Source organism: Ixodes scapularis, unplaced genomic scaffold, assembly GCF_016920785.2.
Source record: "Ixodes scapularis isolate PalLabHiFi unplaced genomic scaffold, ASM1692078v2 PGA_scaffold2__306_contigs__length_199485367, whole genome shotgun sequence".
Classification (NCBI taxonomy): domain Eukaryota; kingdom Metazoa; phylum Arthropoda; class Arachnida; order Ixodida; family Ixodidae; genus Ixodes; species Ixodes scapularis.
In genome coordinates this window covers 90,208,935-90,224,797 of record NW_024609857.1, presented here as the reverse complement: position 1 = coordinate 90,224,797, position 15,863 = coordinate 90,208,935, and the positions used below count along the sequence as shown (strand labels likewise).

At 50.9% G+C, this 15,863-nt stretch overlaps 1 protein-coding gene across 1 annotated transcript; it reads right to left on the bottom strand.

Annotated features, from left to right (window-relative positions):
• Nucleotides 1-11,283: 11,283 nt before the first annotated feature.
• Nucleotides 11,284-15,245, bottom strand: LOC121836549. Its single transcript, XM_042291476.1, has 5 exons — nucleotides 14,786-15,245; nucleotides 14,460-14,677; nucleotides 12,954-14,359; nucleotides 12,525-12,864; nucleotides 11,284-11,436 (listed from the first exon to the last, which is right to left on the bottom strand). Exons 1-5 carry the CDS (start codon nucleotides 15,243-15,245, stop codon nucleotides 11,284-11,286), a joined length of 2,577 nt encoding a protein of 858 aa, XP_042147410.1.
• Between the last annotated feature and the right edge of the window lie 618 nt (nucleotides 15,246-15,863).

Genomic DNA, 15,863 nt, shown 5'->3' with positions numbered 1-15,863 from the left:
AAGAAAAAACACTGCGCCATCTGCTTCGTGAAAAATGGGATATATATTGTTGAATCTAATTTTAAACACGAGCAGAAATGTAAACCGAAACTTTGGCTCCGTCCAGCAACATTGGCCTAAGGCCGCCATGAACACGACTAAATGTGGTACGAGATGTCACGTGATCCTCTACGCAACGATAGGCGGGATCGGTGCGGGCGTGTGCCAGGCGCAAGCATCGTCTGCGCTGCACTCTTCACTACATTTTGGTGTCTACGACATTCGGCGACGTCTGCCAACTGTGGCATAAGTCTGCGTGTGTAGTGTCCGTAGTGTGAACAAAACTCCGAGAAACAGTAATCACGAACGGTGAGACAACGACAGTGGTTGTGACGCGGTAGACGGCTGGACAACGGCGAGACGGCTGGACAGCTCCCAAGAAGCGCGCTGCGCAGGCGCGTACGCCAATCACATGGACATCTCTGAGTGCTGAGAGGAGACGTTGCTCTGCATTGAGTTTGTCTTGTAACGAAACTGGTTTATTGAGGTTGCCAGACTGCTCTTTACAGCTGGCTGAAACTGGACATTAACATCAGATCCGATAAATCCTTCTTCCTAAAAAAAAAAAAAAACTTCAAAACACTACAACTTGACTAACATGCTTGGCTGAAGTGTTCATCATAAGTAGGCTTCACTTTCTTCTTCTTTGGTCTTGATGACACTCTAGTGGGAGGTTGCATAGGCACTGGCGCTGGATGGTCTGTAGGACCATCCATTATTTCACTTTCATGGTCACGAGTTTCCTGGTGCTGCACATTGTCCTCGTTGGGCACTTCTGGTGGAACTTCCATGTCCTCAGAGTCAGAGATGGTTTCTTCAAATGCTTCCTACCTGTTCAAACGGCTCACCGCTTTGTTGTTTTCGTGAACGAAAAAACTTGCCGTTTGTATGTTTCATTTTTCTGGGGCATGCAGTACTCTTCAAAACTTCTTCAGTACTGTCTGGTAGTCCTGCTTTTCTTCAAGTGCAAAAGTAAAGGTGTTGTAGACTTCGATGGCATCGGGTACCGCCGCATGAAGCAAGATGGCTGTCCTTTGTTTGTCGGTTCGCATGGTAGTGTCCGTCGCCCTTGGATACAGTTCCACACGTTTGAACCATTACCAGTTCTCCGCTATGTTTCCTGTCAAGTTCAAGCCCTCAGGAGGCTCGAGCACGTTCATGGTTCGGCTTTCTTCTTAGTTTACCGCCCTTTTCCTGGGACGGGTCACTTCTGACACCATACATTGAGTTTGTCTTGTGAGATATGGATATGCGGCTAACCTTTTTTGATCGGGAGATCCCATCTTACTGGATTTAGCCAATTCATCTCTTATTTTTTTCTTGGTTTCTCTTCCACCAGAGGTCTAGTCTTTTTTTGTCCACTCCACCACCGGCATAGGCCTCAGGCCCCTGCCCACGGTGCTGTCGGCACCGTCGTTGCCTCTATCGTCGCTCTCGTCGATTTCCTGGAAGCCCAACGTCACCGCCATTTCTCCACCGCACAGCGATTCTGACTGCAGGCCGACGCACTCCAGGATGACGTCCTGTAGCATTTCTTCTGCCTCTTTTGTGTACAGGGTGCACCGCACGTCAGTGTCCGTTTACTTTGCGCGAACAATGCGCGTTCACAGCATGCCTCCTTGGGCATCGAATAGACATATACTCCACTTGCCGTTGTCCATAAATTCGATCTTCCTCACTTCCTGTTTTTCTCTGGTTTACAAGGCAACTATTGGCTTCTGTCTCGCCTTCCCTGCCCACCCATCATTCTTGGTCTCAGTGACTCTCAAGCAGATGTTTTTTATTTGTTGTTGTGGAGCCGGGTAGGGGAGAGGGCTGCTTAGATGATACCTGAGCGACAGCTGGCGTGTCTGTCACACCCACCCAGTCTAGAGTCTCTTGAGGGCGATGTATTTGAAGGCCTATCTTGCCCACCGCCCGTCCTGCATATGACAGAGGTGTCGTTCGAAGCCCAGCTTGGCCCGGGCCTCTCTAGCATCGAAGCTGGACCAGACCATGTCCCTCTGCACTGCCTCGTTAGGTGTTCCTCGTCTGGCTCCCAGTGCCGCCGGTCCCACTTCTCTCTGGTGCACCTCTCGGCGCACACGCATGCGGGATGACAGGCACAGAACTCCATTTCCAAAGGTGAGGCCCAGCACTGCCACCATCTTTCACACCGCCCGGGAGATCTCGAAACAGTTGTAACCCCAGAGGGCTCTGGCGGTCGATATTCGCTTAGACCTCCTGCCCTTAGCCTGGAGCCTGGTCTCACGGTCTTTGAGGTAGTTTTGGCCCTCCTGAATGTGGGTCCTCAGGTACTTGTATTGTGCTACCCACGGTACTAGTCCTCCCTGGATTCTCAGGTCTTCCACCTCAGTGTTTCCTCTGTCCCCGAAGCCCATGAATGCCGACTTCTTAGCACTGAAACTCGGCCCCAATGCCACCCCCATTCTGTTGCACTCGCTCATGAGGGTATAAATGATTCTTCACTGAACCCCTATATTTGTGAACATGTATAGCTTGACTTAAGATTCTCTTCTCTCTCTCTCTCTTTGTCTCTCTCTAGTGTTGTTGACGGAAGTTGAAGTTCTTTTGTTGGGTCGCCACAGACGTAATGACTGCAACCCCAATTCTGCCTTGGCCAACAGAGATGTAGTGGCAGAGGGACAGCCAAGTGAAGGATACGAATAGATATATGCAATTTATATATACGCACCAACTGATAAATATATGCAATTTATATATATGCACCAACTGATAGATATATGCAATTTATATATACGCACCAACTGATTTATAAATCTGAACTTCAAGTCCCACGAGTCCTATCTGAGTCTGACATCATCTTGTCCCCCCCAATGCTCAGCGTAGCCGTAGACTGCCTTTCTCCCTTGTGCACGCCCCCAAAGTTCCGGGAATTGTCCCCACTTCCCCGGGCGTCTGGTCAGCATCACTGCTCACTTCGTCGGGTCGTTCTGCAACCCTTGGATCTTTCTGACGCAGTGGTAGTTCTCGCCGCCTCCCCACATTTCCAACCCTTGTGCTCGAGCTTTGGGTTACTTTGGAATTCTTTAACTGCCGTCGCGTCTGGGACTCGTAAACATTGCGGGCTGCCTGTTTTCTTTTGAGCACGTCGCAAAAAAACAAACAAAAAAACAACAAGAATATATATAGAACACAGCGTCCCCGAAAGTCCTGGAACCTAACATTCCCCCCAACTGTGTTGATCGGGCTGCAAGAACGAGCAACACACCAAAACAAATGCACATGAAGGCTCAAGGACTAAGACGTGAGGTATCCACATTGCACGAGGGAACGGTGATAAACTCTAACCTTCCCCTGCTACAGAATGAACCTCTACCCTTGCAGTACATCCGTAGTTAAAGCAAACACAAGAAAAACACAATAAGCACCATGCTTTAGCACATAAGATACGATTAGCACAACTCATATGGGAGGCTCCAAAGATCATTGCACTGAATGTCATGTCAGCCCGAACCCATATTTCAGGGCCCACCGTTCTAGGTCACGACTCTGAGCCTAGACAACGCATCTGCGCACTGGTTCATTGATCCCTTAATATGTGAAATACTTATCTCGCAGCACTGGAGCGCAAGCAGCCATCGCGTGAGACGTGCACTGCTTGGGGATGTGAGGGTGAGGTACTTTCGTGGATTGTGGTCTAGGACCACCTTAATTTTAGCCCCAAAAAGCCAGGTTTCGAGTTTTGATAACGCCCACACGATTGCGAACGCCTCTCTGCTCAGGAAAGCTATGGGTTGTTCCCTCCCCTTCTCATCCCCCTGAGAGAGACAAGCACCCTCCACAAAGTCAGACGCATCCATCGTCAGCATGAACTTTTTTGCCATGTTTGGCGCAGCAAGTTGAGGTGCCTCAGCAAGCTTTCCTTTGGCATCATTGAAAGCCGCTTCCGCATTGGCATCCCATGGAATATGGTTTGCCACCCTTTTAGCTGTTAGTTTTGTCAGCGGCAGTGCCAGCTCTGCTAAGTGTGGCACATAGTCACGATGGTTGAAGAGGCGCAACACGCTTCTTAACTCTTTCTTGGTAGTTGGCTGCTCTAGGTTCTGCATCGCGCGTGTAGGCTCTGGGTCTGGAGAATGGGTGCCTGCTCCAATTATATGACCGAGGTATTTCACCTCCCTTTGGCCAAACTGACATTTCTCCAGTCTACGGTGGCACCTGCTTCTCCAATGGTCTCCAGCACCCCTGCAAGATTAATCATATGCTCCTCCCAGGTCTCAGAGAACACTGCCACATCGTCCACGTACGCACACACATACAAAGTATGGGCTGCAAGCAGCTGGTTCATTGCCTTCTGAAACATGGCAGAGGAGTTCCGAAGCTGAAAGGGCATTTCTCTCCACGCACAGAGCCCCCAAGACGTCGCAAAGGCAGTACGTGCCTGTGATTCATAGTCTCCGGAAATCTGTCAATAACCCCCGTCATGTCAAGAACCGAGATAAAGTTCGCTTTGGCTGTCTGCCACACCAGCTCCATTGGCACTCTCATGAAAAATGTGTTTGGTTGAGTCATGGTGTTAGGCATCGATAATCGATGCACATCCTCACTGTGCCGTCTTTCTTTATGACGCACACCACTGGGTGACTGAATGGGCTCTCGACCGGATAAATCAGGTCCCAGCCCAGCAACTGGTCTATCTGTCGTTCTACCTCTGCCCTGAGCTTCATGGGTACCTTATACAAATATACCCGCATGGGTTTTGCCTCTTCGATTATCCTAATTTTGTGGACACCGACCCTGCGCTGCCCAAGTTGTTTTGAAAAAACACCACTGAATTCAGTCTGCAAGCTCGCGAGATTTCCACATTGCTTCTGAGTCAAGTGCTTCGTGTGGCCAATCTCCTGCTCTGCCAGCTTTACCAAGCTCTCACAGGAACGTATTGTATTCCAGTGAGCCAAACGCGTCATCAGCTTCAAAGACCACGCCTACAGTATATGTCCTAGCATAGTACCGTCTCAGTTTTTTTGCGTGGACGAGCCGCTCTCTCTCATCCAGCATCTCCACCAGATAACTGTGGTCTCTTACCTGCTGTTTAATTTTTACTGGGCGAATCCCCCAAGCAGCACAGATTTTGGCCAAGCAATGGCCACTCTCTGGCGATGGTCTTTTGGCCAGTGGCCAGATAGTGGCCATTCAATGGCCAATGCTTGGCCGATGGCTGATGGCCAGTGGCCATTGGCCAATGGCCAGATAAAGGCCAGTCACCGGCCAGTCTCTGGCCACTGTCTGGCCACTTGGCCAAGGACCATTGCCAGCCATTGGCCGATGACTGGCCAACTCTGTGCTGCTTGGGCCATTTACCCTTAAGGGACCATGAAATGACTTTTTTACTTTTTCCAGATAACTTTTACAATAAACCGTCAATGTTCACTGAATGCCGAACAGGCATCCGTTTTCGTCTCGGTTTATTAACTTCTACACAAAAAATTAATGAAATATCGACTTTTTCTTGACCGCAAAACAAGCCGTGACGTACGATGTTTCCGGAACCGGAAGTTCTCTCTGCAGTAGGAGATGGGAGCGTTAGCGAGTTGGGGTGCGCCGGTGGGTTTTACTGCGCCGATGTCACCGACGTATTTTCTGAATCGGCGCCTCTCATCGCCGCATCGCAGCTGAACGAAATTCAATGAGATACGTTGCGCTACAGCGACAGCATGGGACTAGTCCCATACGCCGGTATGCCTGTTGGGAAGTGCAGATGGGAACAATTTGCCGCGGCGTTTTTCGCGGTCTCGGAGATGCAGGAGCGAGCCAACGTTAAAAAAAGATACGTTTGAACTGTCAGCAAGAGCCACGTAAATACCTGTTCACACTCGGAGCGGACGCGCGCGTTTGATGAAGTGCTGTATTCGCGCTGTTGGTAAGCGCTTCGGGACCGATCTTTTACAATTGCAACTCGATACTGACGCGACACTCGGCAAAGAAAGGTTGGACCGGTATTGCACGTATACCTCCCACGAACTGTTACAGCTCGACAGTGACGTGCAGTCTGTCAGAATAAAAATGGCATACCAATAACAAAGTGTACATACCGTGCTACGAAGGTAATCCATACAGCGTTTATTTCAGCTCTATATCACACAAAACAAGGAGAGGATCGACGAGGGTCCCTTTTCGACGAGTGTTCGTCAACACTGCCTCGGAAAACAAGGGGAAGAGATTGACCTCACCTCTTAACCTAAAATTGAGGTCAGCGATCAAACTATAATACGGAAGGGTCCACAAGGGTAGCGCGGGCATATTCCATTCAGTACGCCAGCCGGTCGTAGGCAGACGGTCTTGCGACGAAGCATCGCTGCGCCGAGTCGGAGTGCCTGCTAGGCCTATATTCTGACAGCTTCGTCAGAGCGGGATTTGCGGCTGTTGTCGCTCTTCTCGGGTGTTTGTGGATCCAGCGTTCTTGTTCGTCGTGGTTTGTTTTAAGTACATTTCTTTCTTGCTGCTTGAAGTCGGCACGCGCGAGATGAACACGTAGAAAAATAAACGTTCAGTCAGTCAGAGTTTTGAGAGGAAGGAAACCAAAGGAAATAACCGTTCTGAACTTGTCCCTGCCCTACTGCGCACGCGCAGTAGTTGCTTCGTTTACCACACGATAGATGGCGCTTGGCTCTCAGCATTATCAAATTTGGCAATTTTCGCCACACATCTCTAATTATGCTACAAAATGTGGATCTGAATATTATTTAACAAAACTTTTAGGAAACATTCGCCGGCTATTTATTGTTTACGATCGCGGTGCTGGTGAGGTAGGCTCTTACCCAATAGGCGATGTGGATTCGGCTGACGTGCACCGATTCTGCGTATGCATCGTAGTGAAAAGGCAGAGCTTTCGAAGGAAAGAAGTCGCAAAAGAGTCCAGTTTTCTTTTAAAAGTTCTATAGCAAATAATTTTTTTTGGCTCCCTAGTCTTGTGTTTTTGTGTTCCTTTTCACACCTTTTACGACGTGCGGTGGATGAAATTCGATTTTAAAATCATTTCATGGTCCCTTTAAGCTTACCAGTGGAATCTTTTTCTAGGATCAGCGCCATGCTGCACACTGCAAAGGACTTGTCCCTTGCTTTCAGGTTGTATTGTGATTGCTTAGGCCTGCTGACTGGCCCTGGATTTCTCCTGTGCCACATCAGTGGATTTTCGCATCCTTTGTCTAAGTTGCAGGAGGTATGATTCAGGGGGCAAGTTAAGCCCTATTGGGGCAGCCCATTTCCCCATCCAGTACCTAGTCCATAAAGCAAATGGGCTGCTCGGTGCTCTGCCGAACATCATTTCGAAGAGGTGCACCCCCGTTGTCTCATTCGGCACTTCATGATATGCCCAAAGCAAACAATATAATCAACGAAGATTCTTTGAAATGGTAGCTCGGGTCATGGGAGGGGTACAGTCGGTACTCTGTCAAGTATGTGATCCCTGGACTATATCTGGCATCCATAGCACGACTGACAGTGGGTTGTGACATCTTGAGTCATTGTTGGCCAGAAGAACTCGCTTTTTATTCTTTACTTAGTCGTTTTTTGTGAAAAATGGCATCCTCACGGGGAGTCGTGCGCCAGCTCGAGTGCCTTGTCACGCTTGGACGTTGGCAGCACCACCTGCTCTAGAGGTCGGCCATTAATGTCGTCGCGGTGATATAAGAGCCCCCCCCCCCCCCCATGAACAACCATGCTGTGTGTCTCATCCTCAGCCTCCTTCCAGGCCTACTTCAGGAAACCATCATTGAGTTGCTCTTAAAGACCGACGACCAGTTCGCGCTTTCCACTTTTCCCTTGCTTCCTCCTCTCCCCCCTTCTACTCTGTCCACCGTTGCCTCTTTCCTCCTCCCCCATGGGGAGGAGGGTCTTCTGCCTTGCAGAATCTCGGGTCCGGTCGTCGGCCTTTAACGGAATTCTCTTACGCCTGTACCTTCGTACATCAGTCACTATTTCAGCCTCCTCGTACTCAATTTCCCTTTTCAAGCACGCATCCGGGTCCAAACATCCGGAATCAGCCTCGAACTTGCCCTTGAGCCTCACGAGTTTTTCATAGATGTCGGGTGTTATGAGCGCGTCTATCCCTCTGCCAGCTCATCTGTCACCGGGCAAAGCGACACCACCTGAGGTCCCGTGTCATACTTGTCACAGTTCGCACGTAAAGGTACATAACATCAGGTCCGCAGTCACCGACTTACCGAAGGCCCCATGGAGAACAATGGGCCCCGAAGCTTTCAAGTTTTTAGTTGGAATCTTGCTCCTTCTGATCACAGTGATATCTGCTTCCGAGTTTAACACTCCGCAGAATTTGTTTTGTTCAGACACAAAAGAGACCAACTGGAGCCGTGACTCGGTGGGCGGGTCCCCCGCGATACCCCTCTCGTCAGTCGACACTTTCCGTAGCGGTTCCTTGTGATCACGCTCCACAGCAGCGGCGGTACCACCTTTAGGGACCTTATCCTTAGGCTTCGGGCAGTTAGCCCAAATGTGCCCCACCTTCCCGAAGCAGCTTCTTTTCTCTGTACCAGAAGCCGCGCCTTTAGTTTTAAGACTCGGTTGATTCCCTTTGCGATTTGGGAAAGGTGGCCCCTGCTGAGCCCTCGATCCCTTTTGCATTCGCTCATAGTTGACCGCAAGTTTGGCCACGTCTTCCAGCGGTAACCATTTTCCCTTTTCGCCCAGGTCTACATATGCTCTAGTGCGCTTTAGCTGATCAGCCATCAGCAACTGCCTCAGCGTCTCCAGAGAGGTCACCTTGCTACTTTTAAAATAATATCCAAGGAAGTCGCCCAGCTGGGGCGCAAACCGTCCTCAGGACTCCTTTTCGTCCTTTCTAGTTTTGTAAAACAGCTCCCGCTACTCTGCTGGAGCAAGCTGAAGCTCCTCAAGCATTGCTCCTTTTAAGTCGTCGTACGATGCCATCGCGTCAGCAGTGATTCGGTTTGCGACTGATCTCTTTCTTCCGGCATGTGAAGGCTAATGAACATGGTCTCCAGCCCAGAGAACCACGAGGGCGCCAACGGTTCGGACTCTAGCATATTGGACAATACGCACCTTACAATCCGCGAGTACCCAAGTACCTCGTCTCCCTCCGTTCGGGCAGCGCTGGCTCCTGACGTGGAGTCCTGCGCCCTGGCAAGTCTAGCCACTTCCAGCTCTAGTTTCAGCTTTTCAATCTCCATCTCCATTAGTTCCTTTCGGAGCTGCAAAGCGTTGCTGTCTATATCGGACTCCCCTTTTGCCCCCAGTTCACTACTGCTTTCAGATGTCTGGCCTTTCTTGGCGTTTGATCGCTTAACCGACATGACGCCCAGAGGAGAACGACAACCTCCCACCTGGTTGTTGTGTCCGTCACGGTCTCGGGCCGCTGTTTGTCCCGGATAACTGCAGCAGCCTTGACCGCTGCCGACTTGTCTCCCTTGGGCACTGTGCAGATCAGTTGTCTTGAGGAGCAGCACCTGCAGCAATCACCAGCTGGTTTCCCGTCACACCTACGGCGACGGTCGAACGTCTCGTTTCTCAGCGAGCTCACACGGCTGTTCGTCGCACCTGCGGTGACAGCGGACAACCGATGCTCTCCAATGGTCTCGTTAACATTGCGTCGCAGTTCCACGACGATTGGGTGGCTTGTTTCCGTTTCCATACAGCCCTTCCAGCCCCCATCACCGGCGACAGACGGACTGTCACGGAAGTAGGGAAACTCTTCAATAAATGGAAATAATAGCCCACTCCAAGGCCAACAAAAATTACTTAAAAAAAAAAAGAATAGAAGTGCTAGGTTGGACCGATGGCAGGTGATAGGTCCACGCCCGGTGCAATGTCAGGTAAGGAGGCGACGACACGTAGATGGTCAAAAACAAAACACAAATTTAATAACACTTAACACCAAGCAGTCGGTGGCGCGCGGCGACAAAGTAGGAACAACATAGAAATCACTTAGCGAACTATCCAAAAACCCTCGGGAGTACATGCACTAACATCCCAGTTAGTAACGCTAAAAAAAAAAAAAAAAAAAAAAAAAAAAAACATTCCCGAACAACCCTCGATAAGACAAACTTAAAATTGATCGAACACGTTGGCTCTAGCCAATCGCAACATAAAATAAAAGCCTTATCTGTAGTCCAGACGCTGCCGAAGCCTGTCTTGGAGTCCCTGATCGATGAAGAGGAGTCGTCACGGAGTCCGGAATCTTCACGCTGCTTGCAGGGGACGACCCGACGCACTACACGCGCACGCACACGCACCGCAGTGCAAACACGCCCGAAGGCTAAAATAAGCTCAGGCCCGCAGGCAAACTAGGGTCACAGCCCTACGTACAGAAAATACAATCGCGACTCAAAAACAAGGCAATGACGAGCGGAGTCCCGGCCAGCTCCGGGCACTCCTAACCCCAAAGACGAACCACACTTTTTCCCGCCAGTCCACGTCTTTATATTGAGACTAGCAGCATTTTCAGGGCTTGTAATCTGGCCAATCAGCAATCAGCTTCTTAGCGCCAATCACCGCTCTTCGTTTTAGCAAAGCAACTAAAAATACAAGAGTACAGTACCGAGAAACAATCCGCGAGAGACTTTGCCCGCCTGCGCGGCGGTGAACGCAATTCGAGATGCCCGGTTGTGGGCAGTCTTCGGTCAACAAGCAAAATTAAAATAACAAATTCAACAAACCAATGCTCTCGGTCGGCTTCGACTTTCGAAGAATGGAGACACCATCCAGCGCTCCCATGTCCTCTCTCACCTGTGGAGAGAGTTCTTCCGCCCGGTTTCATAAACACCCGCATGGGAACGGGCACGGCCGAAGGTTGACACCATGCATCTTGCACTGCTGGTGTGCCCGAGAGTTCTTACACAAAGCTTACAAGAAAACCCCGCGATTCGTGACATGACTCCCCACTTTAAAAATATTCACTCGTGAATATTTTCACAATAACAAAGAACGAATCGCAAGAACACGTCTCTAAACTCACAATGGGACACTCTGCTCGCATCAAATTCAAGAAAATGTGCAAGCAACATCTTCAAAGAACACACACTATGGCATAAAAAAGACACAATCACTCTTGTTCTGGGCAACAATCTTAACATATCCAACGATACACGACATAGGCAAATTGTGCTTAGGTACCATTTCTGCAGTCAAAATGCACACAGAATCAACTAAATGTGCCCAAGATCAAATAAAATAAAAGTGTGACGAAAACACCCTGCTCACACGGAGGACAGCTGTAACGTACAAGTTCAAACTATTTCTCACTGTTTACATACGACTCAAATAGTCCGCCCCCACATTTTCACTTCCCTTGATATACTGAACTTTAAAATCATTCTCTTGCAGCTTCAGACTCCAACGCATTACCCGAGCGTTAGCGTGCCGGGTTTGTTTGATGTACTGGAGGGGTTCGTGGTCTGTCTGGAGCACGAATTTTCTCCCGTAGAGGCAGGGCTTAAGTTTGTCGATTTACTGCTAATCCCTCTCGTTCAACGGTTGCGTAGGCTTCCTCCCTCGGAAGAAGTTTCCGGCTGGCGTACGCTATGGGGTGTAGCGTGTCATCATATTCCTGCAGCAGAATTGCGCCGATGCTGTGATCGGACGCATCAGTTCGTAGCACTAACTCCCTCTCGAAGTTGGGCAGCTTCCGAATGGGGGCCTCCGTAAGGCTCTTTTTCAGCTGGTCGAAGGCTCGCTCGTGTTCTGGTGTCCACTTCACGGTGTTCGACTCTCCCTTTTTGGTCAGGTTAGTGAGGGGCGCTGAGATCTCTGCGTGTCCAGGGATCAAATCTCGGTAGTGGCCCGTGAGGCCTAAGAACGCTCGCACCTGATGCTTTGTCTCGGGTCGTTTTGCGTCCCGGATTTTTTCGATGGTTTTCGGAAAGGGGGGCCACTACTCCGCGGCCGATCTGATGTCCTAGAAAAGACACTTCCTCTAGGCCAATCTCGCATTTGGTGGGCCTCACAGTGAACCCCGATTTGCCAATTCTGTCAAACACCTGCCGTAGAGTGCTCAGGTGTTGTTCCCAGGTGTCAGTAGCGATCAGTACGTCGTCGTAGTAGAAACTAACGCCCGGTATGTCTCCCAGCAGGAGCCTCATAAGGTGCGTGAACACTGCCGGCGCCGTCTTCAGTCCGAACGGCATGAACTTGAACTGGTACAGGCCACTGGCCGTGGAAAAGGCAGTCTTTGGTCTTGATTCATCTGTCAAGGGGATCTGTCAATACCCCTTGCTGAGGTCGAGCTTAGAGAAGAACCGTTTCGTCCTGACCTCTGCGAACAAGAGGTCTGCTCGCGGCATAAGTTCTGAGTCGGCGGCCAGCACGTCGTTCAACCGCCGGAAATCGACGCAGAGGCGGTGAGTCTGATTGGGCGTTTTGACCACCAACACAGGGGAATTGTATGCGGAGTCTGCCCGCTCGATAATTCCCATCTGTAACATGCTTCGTATTTCGTCTTCGATGCTGTCGCGCACTGCAAATGTTAACGGATATTGCTTCGTTTGTACCGGCTTGTCCGTTTCCAACTTCAAGTAACACTTGATAAGGTTGGTTCGTCCTGGAACGTCGGAGAAGATGGCCCTGTACTCTTGAACCAAGGCCTCGGCCTCTTTTCGGCACTCCGATGCGAGCCCAGGTGCGAACACGACATCGCTCGCAGTTTCGGTGCTCTGCGATCTCAGCATGGGGAAACCGCCCTCTCCTTCGGACTCCTCCAATGCGACAACCGTACAAGCCGCAGGAACCTCGTCAGGTGCTCGTTCTTCATACTTTTTAAGCATGTTGCCGTGGAATACTTTGATGCCATGCCCCAAGTCCACTTTGTAGTCTGGGGGCCTTTCTGTCCGACTACGGGGTATGGTCCCTTCCATTGCATTAGCAGCTTGTTCTGGTCGGTGGGGAGCAAGATTAGAACTAAATCGCCAACACCAATGTGCCTGTGACGGGCCTTCCGATCGAAGCAACGACGGTAGCGTTCGCTGGCCCGCTCAAGTTCCTCGTGGGCAATCTTACAGGTGTCCTCGAGCTTATTGCGTAACTCGAAGACATACTCATACGTTGTCTTGGTCTCCTCCTCCAGCGCCTCATTCGTCCACAATTCTTTAAGTACAGAGAGGGGACCTCGTACGTTCCTTCCGTAGAGCAGCTCAAAAGGGGAAAATCCCAGGCTGGCCTGAGGAACTTCTCGGTAATCAAACAGCAGCGGTGCCAAGTAGCGATCCCAGTCTGCTGGCTTTTCTTGACACATCCGCTTCAGCATGGTCTTGAGCGTTCCATTGAACTTCTCTACGAGGCCGTTCCCCATTGGGTGGTAGGGCGTCGTGAACAGCTGTCTCATGGAGAGCAGCCGTCCCACCTCTTTCATGACGTCCGACGTAAAGTTGGAACCGCGGTCACTGAGCACTTCTCGGGGAACCCCAGTTCTAGTGAACATCTCCACGAGTGCCTCGGCTACTCGCTCGGTGGAGATATCGGGCAACGCCACAGCGTCTGGATACCGCGTCGCGTAATTGACCATCGTTAAAATATACTTGTTTCCCCTCTTGGTGGTCGGTGAAATGGGGCCCATGATGTCGATGGCCACGCGTTGAAAGGGCGTCTCGATGAGCGGCATACTCCCCAGGGGCATCTTGGCGACCTTTCCTTTCGGCGTCGTGCGCTGGCAGCGGTCGCAGGACTTCACGAAGCGCTTCACGTCTGCTCCGATGCCAGGCCAGAAGAATTCTTCGAGCACTCGGTTTATTGTCTTCTGAGCACCCTGGTGACCTGCCAGAATTCCATCGTGCGCCATTTTAAGGATGGTGGTCCTGAACTTCTTAGGCATCACCAACTGGTGAACTTCTCTTCCGGGTGACGTTCTGTAGGACCGGAACAGGATTTCATTTCTTACCACAAAGACGCAGGAGTGCTTCCGCTTCTTGCCCGTCATAGTTTTCCCGACGTTTTGGAAACACGTCCTCAGGCTCAAGTCGTTTTGTTGTTCACTCTTCAAAGTCTCTGGTGTAACTGCTCCTTCCTGAACCTCCGATACTCTCAACGGTGTAGGCTCCGTGGTCTTGTGTTCAGCCGCCTTCTTTTGGAGTCTTGTTTCGACCGCCGCGGTCACAGTCGGTTCTTCATTCCGTACGTCAGTCTCGGGCCTGCTCTCTTCCGCTGCTGGTAAAGCGTCCCATTCGGGATCGGGATCTGCTGCTGCTCGAACGCCCGGAATGTTGCCTAGTATTATATCATACAGAGGACTTTCCATGCAGAGAGCCGTCACCTCCCCACTGAAGAATGGAGACCGCACCAGCAGCCTCGCCTCCGGCAGCATCTTAACGGTGCCATCAGCAAGGTAGACCGCCTTGGAAGTTCCCGTGAGCTCCTCTTCCGAGATGAGATTCTTCCGAACGACTACCGTTGCAGCCGGTGTCGCGTAGGACGGTGACACTGCGTGTTTCTACCCTGCCGGTTCGCACGGGTACTCCATTCGTCAAATTCGTTTCCTCCTTCTCTATCGTGGAGTTTACCACAGGGAGACGGTCACCGTTCTTGAGTTCCATGTATCCGTCCTGGACGACCACTTCTTTCTTCTTGGTGGGCTCGGCAGCCACACAGCAGGAAGCTTGAGAACGGCCTTTTGATCCTTCTTGACAGGAGTTGGCCGCATGGCCCGTTTGTCCTCACCTCCAGAAAGATGCCTTGGTTGTGACTTTATCCCGACAATCGGTGGCACGGTGCCCAAGCCGGTTACAGAGAAAGCACCGCAGTGGTGGCCGCTGTCCTTTACTTTTCTTGTCGACGGGCCGTGGGCGTTCGGGAGTCGGCTTCTTTTCCTCCACCTTCATCCCAAGCGACTGCGTTCCTTGCGCCTCCAGGTATCGGTCGGCCAAGTCTGCCATGTCTGCCAGTGTTTTGGTTGTTCGCTCTCTGATGAAGAGGGCCAGCTTTGGCGAGCAGCCCTTGAGGAATTGCTCGGCTAGGAGCAGATCCCGAAGAGAGTTGTACTCCTTGGCCGTCTCAGAGAGCTCAACCCAGCGGTCGAAGAGACTGGCTAGACGCGCTGCATATTGGGCCCCGGTCTCTCCTCCTTCAGGTTTGGCGTTCCGGAACTTTTCGCGGAAATCGTCCGCGGTCAATCTGAACCTTCTCATCAAAGCTCTTTTAACGGCATCGTAGTCCACTAACTCCTCTGGGCTCAGACGTCCAACGACCGAGAGCGCCTCACCTTTCAGGCCCAACGCGAGCATCGTCGCCCACTGGTCGCGAGGCCACTGTAGGCCCATGACTAGACGCTCGAACCTGAGGAGGTAGGCGTCCAAGTCGTCTTTTTTCTCATCGAAGGCCGCCATCCAACGCTGCGGACTGGTCAGCACTGCGCTGCTGGCCACCGAACTTTTGTTCGAGGGACTGTTCGCCCTCGCTCTTGCATTTTCGGCTTCCGTCAGCCGAATCTTCTGCTACATCATTTTTAATTCGGCTTGAAGCTCCGCTTCTCTAAGTTGAGCTTGCCTCTCCGACTCTTTTTCTCGAGCTTGCCGCTTTTGTTCGCGAGCGCGCTCCTCTCTGTCCTTATTCTTCTCTTCTTGTTTCCCTGTTCTTATCTATTCGATTCCTTTCTTCTTTAAACAAGGCTTGCAGTTCAGCCCCGCCTAAGCCAAGTTCTTTCCCAAGAGCGTACAAGTCCCCGGGGTCCTTCTCAATACTTTAACAAAACGCGATCATAAAAAAAAAAAAAAAAAAAAAATCGCAAGTCCTCTTAACTTATGCACGCTTGCTATGATTCTCCACGGTGAGGTCGCCTCTCTCCGACATTACACCATCGCCACCAGTCCTGTCGCGGACGCCAGTTTGTCTAGGAAGTGGGG